The sequence below is a fragment of the Anoplopoma fimbria genome, chromosome 16 (genome assembly GCF_027596085.1).
Source record: "Anoplopoma fimbria isolate UVic2021 breed Golden Eagle Sablefish chromosome 16, Afim_UVic_2022, whole genome shotgun sequence".
Lineage (NCBI taxonomy): Eukaryota > Metazoa > Chordata > Actinopteri > Perciformes > Anoplopomatidae > Anoplopoma > Anoplopoma fimbria.
The window spans coordinates 25,792,413-25,807,412 of NC_072464.1; the positions used below are offsets into that span (position 1 = coordinate 25,792,413).

At 40.0% G+C, this 15,000-nt stretch overlaps 1 protein-coding gene across 1 annotated transcript in view; it reads right to left on the reverse strand.

Annotated features, from left to right (window-relative positions):
- Nucleotides 1-8,547: 8,547 nt before the first annotated feature.
- tspearb (thrombospondin-type laminin G domain and EAR repeats b) overlaps nucleotides 8,548-15,000 on the reverse strand; it is a 15,172-nt gene continuing 8,719 nt past the window's right edge. The window contains 8 exon segments of the mRNA XM_054615858.1: nucleotides 8,548-8,701; nucleotides 9,288-9,389; nucleotides 9,711-9,889; nucleotides 11,916-12,092; nucleotides 12,230-12,282; nucleotides 13,950-14,130; nucleotides 14,376-14,490; nucleotides 14,593-14,710. Of these exon segments, the coding sequence (XP_054471833.1) occupies nucleotides 8,548-8,701; nucleotides 9,288-9,389; nucleotides 9,711-9,889; nucleotides 11,916-12,092; nucleotides 12,230-12,282; nucleotides 13,950-14,130; nucleotides 14,376-14,490; nucleotides 14,593-14,710 (1,079 nt within the window).

Below are 15,000 nucleotides of genomic sequence, written 5' to 3' on the forward strand. Positions count from 1 at the left end.
ATATATATATATATATATATATATATATATATATATATATATATATATACGTATATATATATATATATATATATATAGTATATATATATATATACATATATATACTATATATATATATATATATATATATATATATATATATATATATATATATATATATATATATATATATATATATATATATATATATATATATATATATATATACTATATATATATATACTATATATATATATATATATATACTATATATATATATACTATATATATATATATATATATATATATATATATATATATATATATATATATATATATATATATATACGTATATATCTCAGAGCCGGTTAGTGTTTCCCACAGGGTGGAGTATATCTAGTGTTTCCCACAGGGTGGAGTATATCTAGTGTTTCCACAGGGTGGAGTATATCTAGTGTTTCCCACAGGATTGGAGTATATCTAGTGTTTTCCACAGGGTGGAGTATATCTAGTGTTTCCACAGGGTGGAGTATATCTAGTGTTTCCCACAGGGTGGAGTATATCTAGTGTTTCCCACAGGGTGGAGTATATCTAGTGTTTCCCACAGGGTGGAGTATATCTAGTGTTCCCACAGGGTGGAGTATATCTAGTGTTTCCACAGGGTGGAGTATATCTAGTGTTTCCACAGGGTGGAGTATATCTAGTGTTTCCCACAGGATTGGAGTATATCTAGTGTTTCCCACAGGGTGGAGTATATCTAGTGTTTCCCACAGGGTGGAGTATATCTAGTGTTCCCACAGGGTGGAGTATATCTAGTGTTTCCACAGGGTGGAGTATATCTAGTGTTTCCCACAGGGTGGAGTATATCTAGTGTTTCCACAGGGTGGAGTATATCTAGTGTTGAGTATATCTAGTGTGGAGTATATCTAGTGTTTCCCACAGGGTGGAGTATATCTAGTGTTTCCACAGGGTGGAGTATATCTAGTGTTTCCCACAGGGTGGAGTATATCTAGTGTTTCCCACAGGATTGGAGTATATCTAGTGTTTCCACAGGGTATATATCTAGTGTTTCCACAGGATTGGAGTATATCTAGTGTTTCCACAGGGTGGAGTATATCTAGTGTTTCCACAGGGTGGAGTATATCTAGTGTTTCCACAGGGTGGAGTATATCTAGTGTTTCCACAGGGTGGAGTATATCTAGTGTTTCCCACAGGGTGGAGTATATCTAGTGTTTCCCACAGGGTGGAGTATATCTAGTGTTTCCACAGGGTGGAGTATATCTAGTGTTTCCCACAGGGTGGAGTATATCTAGTGTTTCCCACAGGGTGGAGTATATCTAGTGTTTCCACAGGGTGGAGTATATCTAGTGTTTCCACAGGGTGGAGTATATCTAGTGTTTCCCACAGGGTGGAGTATATCTAGTGTTTCCCACAGGGTGGAGTATATCTAGTGTTTCCACAGGGTGGAGTATATCTAGTGTTTCCACAGGGTGGAGTATATCTAGTGTTTCCCACAGGGTGGAGTATATCTAGTGTTTCCACAGGGTGGAGTATATCTAGTGTTTCCACAGGGTGGAGTATATCTAGTGTTTCCCACAGGGTGGAGTATATCTAGTGTTCCCACAGGGTGGAGTATATCTAGTGTTTCCACAGGGTGGAGTATATCTAGTGTTTCCACAGGGTGGAGTATATCTAGTGTTTCCCACAGGGTGGAGTATATCTAGTGTTTCCCACAGGGTGGAGTATATCTAGTGTTTCCCACAGGGTGGAGTATATCAGGGTGGAGTATATCTAGTGTTTCCACAGGGTGGAGTATATCTAGTGTTTCCCACAGGGTGGAGTATATCTAGTGTTTCCCACAGGGTGGAGTATATCTAGTGTTTCCCACAGGGTGGAGTATATCTAGTGTTCCCACAGGGTGGAGTATATCTAGTGTTTCCACAGGGTGGAGTATATCTAGTGTTTCCCACAGGGTGGAGTATATCTAGTGTTTCCACAGGGTGGAGTATATCTAGTGTTGAGTATATCTAGTGTGGAGTATATCTAGTGTTTCCCACAGGGTGGAGTATATCTAGTGTTTCCCACAGGGTGGAGTATATCAGGGTGGAGTATATCTAGTGTTTCCACAGGGTGGAGTATATCTAGTGTTTCCCACAGGGTGGAGTATATCTAGTGTTTCCCACAGGGTGGAGTATATCTAGTGTTTCCACAGGATTGGAGTATATCTAGTGTTTCCACAGGGTGGAGTATATCTAGTGTTTCCCACAGGGTGGAGTATATCTAGTGTTTCCCACAGGGTGGAGTATATCTAGTGTTTCCACAGGGTGGAGTATATCTAGTGTTTCCCACAGGGTGGAGTATATCTAGTGTTTCCCACAGGGTGGAGTATATCTAGTGTTTCCACAGGGTGGAGTATATCTAGTGTTTCCCACAGGGTGGAGTATATCTAGTGTTTCCACAGGGTGGAGTATATCTAGTGTTTCCCACAGGGTGGAGTATATCTAGTGTTTCCCACAGGGTGGAGTATATCTGTGGGCAGGTGTCTGATCTTCTAGTTTAGCTACACATGGTGTATGTTAGGCTTGTAACGTTGGCTAGCTATCGTAAATCAAATGAGACATTAGTGTAGTAGACAGATCGCTAGCGAGTTAGTGAGCTGAGGAAGTGTTGACAGTTGTGAGACTTTGTTGATTTGAGTCATCTTAGCTATAATCATTGCAGCACTAGTTAGCTAACGTTAGGCTAGCTAACGTTAGCTAACTTAACGTTAGCTAGCTTAACGTTAGCTAACGTTAATGTCTTTCTCTCACTGTTTCAGAGAAAGCATGTACACCACCTTAACAAAGGATGATGCCACAATCAGAATGGGTAAGACAACATGGGGATAGTGAACAATAAGTGTATGGGTGTACATTTTGACTCTTTGTAATATTGGCAAATCCACAAATCAATCATGGATGCATGGACAGTGCATGAAACTAAATGTATAAACCTCAAATTAAAACAAACTATTTAGTACAAAACCTTAGGTTGGGGTCATGACATGTTAGAAAGTTGTATTAATCCTATCATTTATATTTTCACCCTCACTATATTTCAGGAATGGACTACATCAAGCAGCACATGGAAGAACCCTCCCTGCAGCTAGGTGATGCCACCAGGTCCAGTTCATCTGATGAAGATGACTTCTTCTCTGCCCTGCAGTCGTCTCAAGCACGAGACAGCACCAAACAACTGGATGGATACTTGGCCTGTTCAGCAGATCACATGACCTTGCTGAAATCCTTCCCAGCTGTGTGCAAGCTGTCTGTGAAGCTGAACACACCTCTACCTGCCTCAGCGGCCTGTGAAAGGCTATTTAGCATCGCAGGACTCGTCTTCAGCCCAAGAAGAGCAAGACTGAATTCTCGCAATTTTGAAAACCAACTTCTTTTGAAGATGAACAGGACATTTTTCAGTTTCAAGTAATGACTGGGTTGTTACTTTCGGTGCTGCTTTAGTATTGATCATGTTTTGTTCGAGTTATGATGGTAGCAGTCGCCCAATTGCAGATTCAGCTTGAGCAAAACCTTTGCCCATTGTGTTCAACATTGTTGCTCCTGGATGGATCACAGCCAACCCAATTATTTTCAACACAACTCCTTGTCCTTGGTCATGGTGGCCACAACACTTAAAAGAATAAACCTCATAATTCTCAAAATTCTGACCCTTTGCTTTTTTATTAACAGCATTTACTTGTACTTTTACTTTCAATACTTAAGTACATTTAATATCAGAAAATTACTTTTGATACTTAAGTACAGCAAATATCAGATACTTTAATACTTTTACTCAAGTAGTATTCTAATAGGTGACTTTTACTGGAGTCATTTTCCAGGAAGGTATCTTTACTTTTAGGCTAGCTTTACACGACAACGATCTGAACACAAACCGCAAAAGTGGCGTTGCGTTCCCACTTTTTATTTCGCGTTTAGACGAGCGACTTTGGGTGGAAATCTGCATGCACACGGGGACGCAAAAATGTGTGAAATTTGATGTAGTATGCATGCCAGGTGGCTAGGTGGTGCTGTGAAGCATAGATATATATATATATTTATCTAGTGTTCTATATATATCTATGCTGTGAAGCACTGCCATACAACAACACCAAGAGCGCGCATGCGCTGAAACGTCCTTCTACTTCTCTCCTTAGCGCGAAATCGAAATTCGGAAAACCAAAACATGGCAAAGAAGCGAACAGAAAACTTTGTCTGGACAGACGAGGAGGTTGAGCTGTTGCTGCATACAACAGTTGATTACAAAGCCACAAAGGCACAAGAGGGAGTGGACTGGGAGTCCTGTCAGACAAAATATGTGGATATATGGACCGAATCTCTGCGTCAGTATCCTATACCTGGAGGGACGGATATCCCCATGAGAAGGAGGCTATATGCAAAACCCAAATCGGATCCAAACTGAAAGGAGTCCGGGCAAAATATAGGCAGGCTGTCGATACTCAACGGCGGAGTGGCCATGGGAGAGTGATCTCACTTTTTTTTGATTTATGCAATGACATATGGGGTGGGTCGCCAGCCACCAGCACAATAGAGGCTGGTGTCGAAACAGCTGAAGTAAACAACACCGTGGATAGTGCTAGCGAGTCGAGCATTACACCATCTGATCCGCCGGTAGAGTCAATAGACAGCCCGAGACCTCAGTCCAGTCCAGGACAATCGAATCTTTGGACATGCGAAAGTTTTCACGCCATGCTCTGTCGTCAACTTCGCCTTGAACAAAGTTGTCCCACCATAGACTGGTTCTCCCGGGTCTAATCCACACCTGTCTGGTTCTCCCGGGTCTAATCCACACCTGTCTGGTTCTCCCGGGTCTAATCCACACCTGTCTGGTTCTCCCGGGTCTAATCCACACCTGTCTGGTTCTCCCGGGTCTAATCCACACCTGTCTGGTTCTCCCGGGTCTAATCCACACCTGTCTGGTTCTCCCGGGTCTAATCCACACCTGTCTGGTTCGCCTCCGACGAATTGGAGCATCAAACAATTGCCCTATGCCTAGGTAATTAATGCGCCTTCTATGTTCTGTTATGTGTGTTACTACTCGGCTTATTTGCTGAAATGACTCCTGGATAGTTATAAAAGCAGATAGAATCTCCGACTGATGGATATAATCCGACATGTTAATTTCCTGTATGTGTGGCCATTAAAATAATGTTGATTCTGATGTTTGTTGGTGTTTGGCTGTACTGCACATGGGTATGACGTCAGCTCAGAGCACACCTTTGCGTTTTCAACCCTTTAGACGGGAACGTGACGGTGGAGCGTTTTTAAGATTTCCACTCTGGAGGGTGGGTTCATTTTTTTGCGTTTTTAAGCCCCAAAAACGCTGTCGCCGTCTAAACGAAAGGCACATCTGATAAAATATTTTGTCGGTTTCACCCGGGAGCGTTGTCGTGTAAAGCCACCCTTACTCAAGTATGGCTTTTGGGTACTTTATACACCACTGTATATATGTATATATACTATATATAGTATATATATATATACTATATACATATATATACATATATATGTATATATATATATATATATATATAGTATATATATAAATATATATATAGTATATATATATAATACAAATAAAATACTATATATACATATATATAAAAATATATAGTATATATATATACATATTATATATATATATAGTGTATATATATATACATATATATAAAAATATATATACTATATATATTTTAGTATTTTATTTGTATTATATATAGTGTGTATATAATAATATAATATAATAATATATTTATTAGTCCCACAATGGGGAAATTCGGTTCTCTGCATTTAAATCCCGGAAAAATGAAGCGCCCGGGGAGCAACTTGGGGTTATGTCTCGCTCATATGTTGCCTGTAGAGGGGTTCGAAAAATATACAGCCGCTATATATATATATATATACTATATATAAAAAAAAAAAAATACTATATATATATATATACTATATATATATATATAATAATAAAAAAAATATATATATATATATATATATATAAAATATATATATAAAAAAAAATATAATATATATAATATATATAAAAATATATATAAATATATATAATACAAATAAAATACTATATATATATACTATATATATATAAAAATATATATACATAAATATATTTATATATATATAATACAAATAAAATACTACACAGTATATATATATATACATACTGGATAGTATTTTATTTATATTATATATATATATATATATATAAATAAAATACTATCCAGTATGTATATATAGTATTTTATTTGTATATATATATATATATATACAAATAAAATACTATATATATATACTGGATAGTATTTAATTTGTATTATATAGATATATATCTACAATGATTTCATTGTAAAATCTGGTTAAATCTACTTGTTCATGTCATGATGTATGAATATATAAATAAGGGTGAAATCATAGAAAACTGGTTGACATGGAAACAGAAATAAAAGTAAACTGGAGCAGGAAATCACAACATCAGAGATTTATTATCACATGAAGATACAAACAGTTGTATAAAGATGGAATATTCTGAATAATAAATTCTGTCACAGATAACAAGTGTTTTATCATGAAAATAATATATTATTACTCCAAAACTGCAGCTATCTAGGATCTTTAAGCAAACATATAACACACACATAATAAATTACTGTTTGGCTACATGACGATATTTAAAAGACACCTGAGGGTCCAATAGTGTCTCTAGTGGTGTAAAAGAGAACAGAAACACAGCGTTGGATGAATTTCATAACAAAGTCACAACACAAATCTATATTATGAATTACAAGTGCACAGCACAACTCTCAACATACATACAATTCAGATAATATTCAGTTTGAACCGTCAACCTGTGGTTTTCTTTGGTTGTACAGAAACACGCTGCATCACATGATGATATTTTCTGCTTTAATATCAGAAACATCTGAGGCAGTTTGAATAAACATTTTCATAATAGCTTATGAGTAATTTACATCTATAAAAAAACAACAAACGTATGGTATTTCTTCCAGTTTAAAGTGAAAAATATAAATCACTTTTGCTTCGCACAGAAACTTTCAAAATAAGGTGTACTCTTATTCTGACAATACACCATTGGAAGGATGTTGTCACATCAGCGTTTAAAATCTAAAAGCGTTTTAAAAATAGTAAAGTTAATTTCAAAGGAACTTGCAGCAATCTGCAGATTTGACAAATACAACTTTGGACGAAGTTTTTAAAGTTCAACTTTGACGACCAGCATTCAACGCGTTGACCAATAACAGGCCGCCTTCACAGAGCTGAGCTGTGATTGGACGGAGAGTCGGAGGGTTTAAAATGGAGGAAGCTATTATAGCTTATTAGCTGTGTGTCCCCATCCAGCTCTATTAAAGCTAAAACTCGTACAAACAGGTCTTTGAATGAGACTGAACTTAGTGGTCAGTTAGCATCTTAGCCAGCTAACTTGCTAACTTGTAGTTTCTCGTAGCTTTCTATGTACCAAGTCTAAACGGTATCTAAAGGTCTTCAGTTAGCATGCTATCTAGATTGGTGAGCTAAAGCTACTTGAAGCCAGTCACACTGTTGATAACGACGGTTTTCTGAGGATTTTTAGTCAGTTTTTTTAAACAACAGAACCTGCAGGTTGTTTGCTAGCATCAGCATGTTTCCGGCTTCAGGTTATTTCAGTCAGAAGGAAGCAGAGACACAAAAGGAGATTTGTCGAGATTTTCTGCAGCCAAAGGACGCTGAGGTGTTTTTCATACACTAGAGTGGATTTAGTGGATTTTCATCTGAGTGTTTTTATTGTTTTTGTCTCCTCAGTGATCATGTTTGGTCATTCTGCTTCGTTAGATGAGTTCAGGTTAACCTCCCTTACAGGCATAAATCCGGTCTGAATAGAGCTTAAGACTGTTTAACGTTCTCCAGTTTCAGGTTCTCAAATGTGAACATTTGCTGGTTTTCTGTGTCTTCAAAAGTCAAGTGAACATCTTTGGGAGAAGTCACATGATACGCTGGATGATAGAACTTCACTTTAGCCCTTTAGTTCAAACAAATGTTCAGAGGGTTTTAATGGTTGTGAACCTGAATGGTAGTCTGATATCTAAGATAAGAAGATCCCATCCAGCCTGCATGAGTCCTTTGTTCTTGTTGAAATGTTTTCATTTCCCCACTTGAGGGCAGCGTCCTTATCAGCTGAGCTTAACATGACTTAATCTTTTCAAATAAACTGTTTCAGAAAAGTGCTTCATATATAAATCTATTTCGTGATCATTAGCTTCCCTGAAGAGAACAAAGCTCAAACTATATCTCAGTTGGATTTGACTCCTGAAACTTCTTCCACAGGCTGAAGCTGTGAAGCAAATACACCCTGAAGACTTCGCTCATTAAAACAATAATGTGAATAATGACGTGATGAAGTTGGTAAATCATAAATTGTTTTGGTTTGAGGACATTCTGAGTCTGGAGGTGACCAGTATTATGTAGTGTTTCTGAAGTCTGAAGCTGCAGGACAGAGTTTCTTTCAGTAGGTCCTGAGTTTGAAGACCTTGCTGAGCCTGGAGGTGGCGCTGGAGTAAACGAGGAAGGAGCCTTCATCGGTGCTGAAGTATTCCCAATCTCTGCAGCCGAACGTTGGCAGACTGTGGACCGGAACGAAGCCCTCGTAACCCTGCCACCTGAAAACACAAAACATACTGAGATAATAACCTACAAATACACAAAATACTCAACAACAGACACTTATAGACCCCATCACACACCAGAAACCAACAGACCCCAACAGACACCAACAGACCCCAACAGAAACCAACAGACACCAACAGAAACCAACAGACACCAACAGAAACCAACAGAAACCAACAAACACCAACAGACACCAACAGAAACCAGACCCCAACAGACACCAACAGAAACCAACAGAAACCAACAGACACCAACAGAACCAGACCCCAACAGACACCAACAGACACCAACAGACTCCAACAGACACCAACAGACACCAACAGAAACCAGACCCCAACAGACACCAACAGACCCCAACAGATACCAACAGACACCAACAGAAACCAGACCCCAACAGACACCAAAAGAAACCAACAGACCCCAACAGACCCCAACATAAACCAACAGACACCAACAGACCCCAACATAAACCAACAGACACCAACAGAAACCAACAGACCCCAACAGAAACCAACAGAAACCAACAGACCCCAACAGAAACCAACAGACACCTGAAACCAACTGACAGGAAGTACGCACCTGTAGATGACACTGTTCAGAGAGTACGAGCTGCCATCATGAGAGTTGGCTACGACCAAGAACTTCTCCTCTCCGATGGTGAAGAACTCCCAGTCCACAGCACTGAAAACAACAACATCATGTCACCAGTGTCCTTAATGGGACGTTACAACGGTTAGTGTTGTTCTTGGTCTCTGTGCTCAGTGAGGTTTGGTGGACAACCGACCAACATCAGCCCAACAACTGGTTCATTTCTTTCGAGGCAGAATATTAAATTAGCAACATAAAATAATGAAACATCACTGAATTGCCCATAAAAACAACCAACGATGTGATGGCTGATTCGTCCAGCGCCAAACACTAATCTATAGACCTGCTGCTCTGCTTAAAACACAACACCTGCAACTGAATCAGCAACTCCGGTGCAAAGAGCCGGTGGGTCACCTGTGTGTGAGGATATCCTGGAAGCGGATGAAGGTCTGTGTGAGCCGGTTGAGTTCGTACACGGTGGAGTTGATGCTGTAGAGATTTGGGCCGCTGTTGGAAACCCTCTGACTGTTGGCGACGGCGAGAAAGAACCTGCCGTCGATCTGAAACGTCTCCCAGTCCGTCGCTCCCACCGTCTGCAGACGGAGGAATAAATGAAGGTAACCAAAGACGGGAAACATTCACATCCAGGTAGATTCACTTTTTAAAAACAAACATGGACTTCATGATGTAACGGGGAACATGACCAGGAGTTTTTATTCTACAATAAGCCCGCAAAGCACTTTGTTCCAGACTGAAACGTCTCAACAATGACTGGTCAGATTTCCATTAAAGTCACTGTGGATATTCATGTTCCCCACAGGATGAATCCCAGTTTTTCTCAACCGCCACCATCAGGCTCCACGTGCACACAAGAAGTATCAAAACGTTCTGACCATAACTTATCAGATTGTCCTGAAATTACCTGATCTGCTTCCTCCTCTCCAGAGGATGAACCCTTCAGATTTGAATCAGCCCATTACCTCAGTAAACATTGTCTTCTTCAATACAGCATGATGTTCATTTAGTAAATGATGCTCCATTTAGAGTCAAACAGACCATAAAGCAGGGGATGCTTTAGGGCGGGGCTACACACTGATTGACAGGTCGACACCAGAGACGTATACGGCGTCTCTACGTCACTCCTCCTCACTCCATATATGGTCACTTCCTGTTCACTGGTTGAAAGAAAAACAACCTGGCGATGGCAGGGATTTATGGCCTCCAGGTAGTTTGTGTCTAATATTAATCATGACTCAAAGTGTGTTCAAATCCCCAGCCTCCACATTTTATAGCCTATTCAGTTAAATAATCAGAGGAATCATCAGGGTGTTTTAGTTGAGGGTGTAATGCCTCCTGCTGCCTCTAGAGGGTGCCAGCAGGGTTTATATTTCTGTCAGCAGCAGTCGGTGAACTGAGATGTATTTGTAGATCTATTACACGAGGTGTAAACAGAGTTTAATGAGTTCTGGCTGCGAATGTTTCTGTCAGAAGTTGAATTAAAGGTTTTCATGAAGCTTTAACATGTTTTCTGTGGTTTTTAAAAATCCAATAAACGTCTTCAGTGAGATGATCTGCACTGACGGACGAGTCCAAACAGTCTGCTGCTGGAAACCCCACACACACACACACACACACACACACACACACACACATTAATTACACTCCCATGGTTCCTGTGTTTTAATTGGAGGGTGTCTTTTCCTTTTTAATCACAGCCTCATGAACTAACTGAGCAGAAAAAGTAAAAAGACATTTTCATAAATCAGAAAGTGATTTTTTTAAAGAACTGCTTTCATGTGAACGTCTGTCTTCACATTTACAGTTTTATTACCGTTTGACCTGTTTACTGCAGGACGTCCTGCCTTCAGAGTTATTACAGGAGTGAATGAAGCAGCAGGAAACATAATTAATAATGATCAGCTTTAAACATGCAGCTCAGAGGCTGCAGGTCAGCTGAGTGATACCGGACCATATTTCATCAAAACGCAGGTTAAAGCATCATCTTCCATTTATCTCCTTCAGTCCAGCTGCTGAGGAAGACTATGAGAACCTGATCAGGTCTGGAGTCAAGGACTCTGAGATAAAACAACCACGAGACCAAAACAAGTCTCAGTGCAAACACACTCAGTAAAATACTAACAACACAGAAACTAATCCAATCAGATCCTGATAACCTGTCCAGGTGAAAAGCAGATGGATAGAATCCAGACCGGATGAAGAAGTTTTGATTAGAAGTAAACGTAAATGTTCTCACAGCTGAGAGAGAAAAGATCTACGAGGTCATCAAAGACACTGAATGTCCCTTTAATCCACAAACTTCAGTCAGCATTAAGTCCTAAACACACAGACAGCTGTGGGTCTGGTAAAGTCTGACTCACTGAGATTACTGAGATGATCCTCTTCTTCATGTCTGTCTGCTCGCTGCTGGCACCCAGCTGTGAGCCTCTGAAAGGACTCACCTGTTCAGGTACAGACTCACCTGTAAAGGGTCAGATTCAACCATAAAGATAGAGACTCACCTGTACAGGTAGAGACTCTCCTGTCAGGAACAGACTCACTAGATCCTGAACCCAGACCTGCTACCTCCAGATCTACATCACAAAGACTACGGACACTCACCGGGATGCTCTGGAAGGTCTGGAAGCAGCCGTCCAGCCAGACGTAGACGGTGGAGCTGATGGTGGTGGTCTGACCGTCAAAGGTGTTGGCCACCACCAGGAAGTGGTACGGTCCCACCGAGAAGAACTCCCAGTCATACGCTCCGGACGTGGACAGTGTCTGGTTCACCTCGAACAGCTAGAGGGACGGGACGGAAGACGGGAGGACAGAGGAGAGACGATGAGACAGAAGAGGACAAGGGATGAGACAGAATGAAGGTGGTTTAAGAGGACAGTGTGTTTGTGAGGACAGCAGGTTTAAGAGGACAACGTTACCTTTGTGTTTGGGTTCCACCTGTAGATCACACTGTGGATGTTGTGGTTGGAGTCTCTGGCTGAGGACACAGAGACACTTTAATCACTTTAATGAAATAATCTGAGGGACACTTCAGGAGCCAGTCAATGTTATTGTGATTTTTATTTTGATCATAATTTCTTACTATTTCATTATTTTTCAAAGCATTCAATTAACTGTTGTACTGAAGTACTATGTACATCCTACTGATGTTGGTGAAACACAACAACATCATAACATATTATTATTATTTTTAAAAAGGATTATCGATTTTAACCAATATCATTGTATCAATATGATCATAATTGTTATAATATAATTTGATATATTGTTATTTTAATTTATTAGGTGTAGATTAAATAAATATTTAAAGTTTCATCTGATACGTTGGACTGTTGCTTTAAATGTGTGTGTGTGTGTGTGTGTGTGTGTGTGTGTGTGTGTGTGTGTGTGTGTGTGTGTGTGTGTGTGTGTGATCTAACCACAGTACACCTGCATCAGCTGACTTTCTTTCTTTCTGTGTTTCTCTTTCAGATGGTCAGATCATAAACAATCTTTCCTTCCTTTCAGCTCAGATCAATGAGTGTTTTATCTTTACACACACACACACACACACTTAAACACACACTCACACACTTAAACACACACACAACACACACACACACACACACACACACACACACACACACACACACACACACACACACACACACACACACACACACACACACACACACACACACCACATGAATGTGCAGGTGGAGGTGTGTTTGATGTTAATGGTTCAATAAAACACAACACAGACGAGGAGATACGAGCTTTGAACTCTCTGAACTCTTCACAGAGCTTTTAACTTCTTAAGTTTTCATTCACACACAACCCTTTAGTAGCTGTTCCGGAGCTTTTGATCATTTTACAGGTGTTTCTTCAGCTAAAGAAGCATCATATTTAATCTCTGTTTAACTGGACAGTGTTTTGGTAGATCCATTCATTGATCTGTTGATCATTGATTATATAAATCTGTGTTCTGTCTGTAACAGCTGAGATATTTTGTTGTTTAATCTGCTCTATTGGAAACAGAAGAGGCCCGAGACTGGAGCCCTGAGGAACTCCACAGGTTGGTTTTCCTCACACAGTTGTGTGATAACAATCACAACATACACCAAACTTTACAGTTTCATTCCTCTCTATATTCTGAAGGTTTTCACCAAGGGGTTTGTTCATAAATCATTCAGAGCCTGATTTATACAACATTGTATCACCAATAACGTGGAGAACATTGATTTCTTATGGCTGTTGAGAGTATTTTCAGATTTATGAAGTGATACAAAGCGATATCTAAAACTCCCTCTGTCAAACCTTGTGACTTTAATATGTCAGCAAAATGAAAGAAGAATTGTGAGCGTGGCTTTATAAAGTTATCGTCTAAATGTAAGTGATTACATGTTAATACCTATTAGTTAAAACCTTAAAACACATGAAAATGAGTGAAGACACATCAAAGGAATAATCCTGGTTGTTTCTCTACAGCCGAGCTGAATCACTGTCTTCCTGACCTCCAAACTTTGATAACATGGTGAGCAAGTTATTGATGATTGATTGGAATCTATTGATCAACATCAGAGCAGGGGATTATGGAGGTTTGGTATCTAATCCTCCAGGTCTCAGAGGTGGCTCTAAGACCTGGACCCGTGTGTTTACCTCGTCTGTGATTGGCCACCACCAGGAAGCTGTGGTTGTGGATGTGAAAGGCCTCCCAGTCCAGAGCGGAGTGAGTCTCCAGAGTTTGGTGACGGAGGAAACGCTGCCGCCGCTGATTCCACCGGTAGATGACTGACAGCTCAGGCTCCGCCTCCCTGGAGTTCGCCACCACCAGGAAAATCTGATGAGAAAAAATACAACAATAGAGTCCTAAAACCCGACATGAGTCACCGTTTTTACACATCTTTAAAAACGTCTGTGGTTATCACAAGCTGAGGAGATTTAAAAAAAAATGTTTATGATATAAAATCAACAAGACTTCATTTCTTATTGTTGATTAGTAGATTCTCCTCTCTTTTTTTTTCTCTGTAGGAGTTTTGGGTCCAGAAGTGAAGTGAGGAGGTTTAAAGCTGGAGCAGCTCTCACCTGGTCACCGATGGTGAAGTGTTTCCAGGCTCGAGCCTCCTGAGTGCTGATGTTCTGGTAGAGCTGGAACGACCCGTTTCTCCATTTGTAGATACCTGAACCGGGACGAGAGTCCCTGCAGGACGAGACGGGAGGGTTAGACCGGTTAGTCCTTCATGTCCTGAAGACCTTAACGAGGTCAAACAATCAGGTCCTGTTCTCAGATCTGGGTCAGTACCTGTTGGCTGCAGCCATGAACAGACCTTCAGACGGGATGGAGAACACCTCAACGTCAAAGGTTTCTGAGCTGGTGTACAGATCCTGGTAGTCCTCCACGTAGTCCAAACGCTCCTGATCTGCAGAGGACATGTGAGACAGTAGAGGGGACGGATGAAGGAAAAGCAGGATACAAAATTTAACCTTAATTGACGGGAAAGATAAGATTTTCTGGTTAAAGAAACGTTTTTTATGTCGTTGACTTCAGCTTGAGGTTTGTTTTCAGTTCGGTTTGTTGGTTGGTCTGTTTTGATTCTAAAAGGTTTCAGCTTCTTCATTCCGGATATTTGTCTGATTTTCTCGTCCATTACGTTGGTGATGGAGACAAGATTTGATTGATTTGACTGTTTCAAAAAAAATACTTATCAAC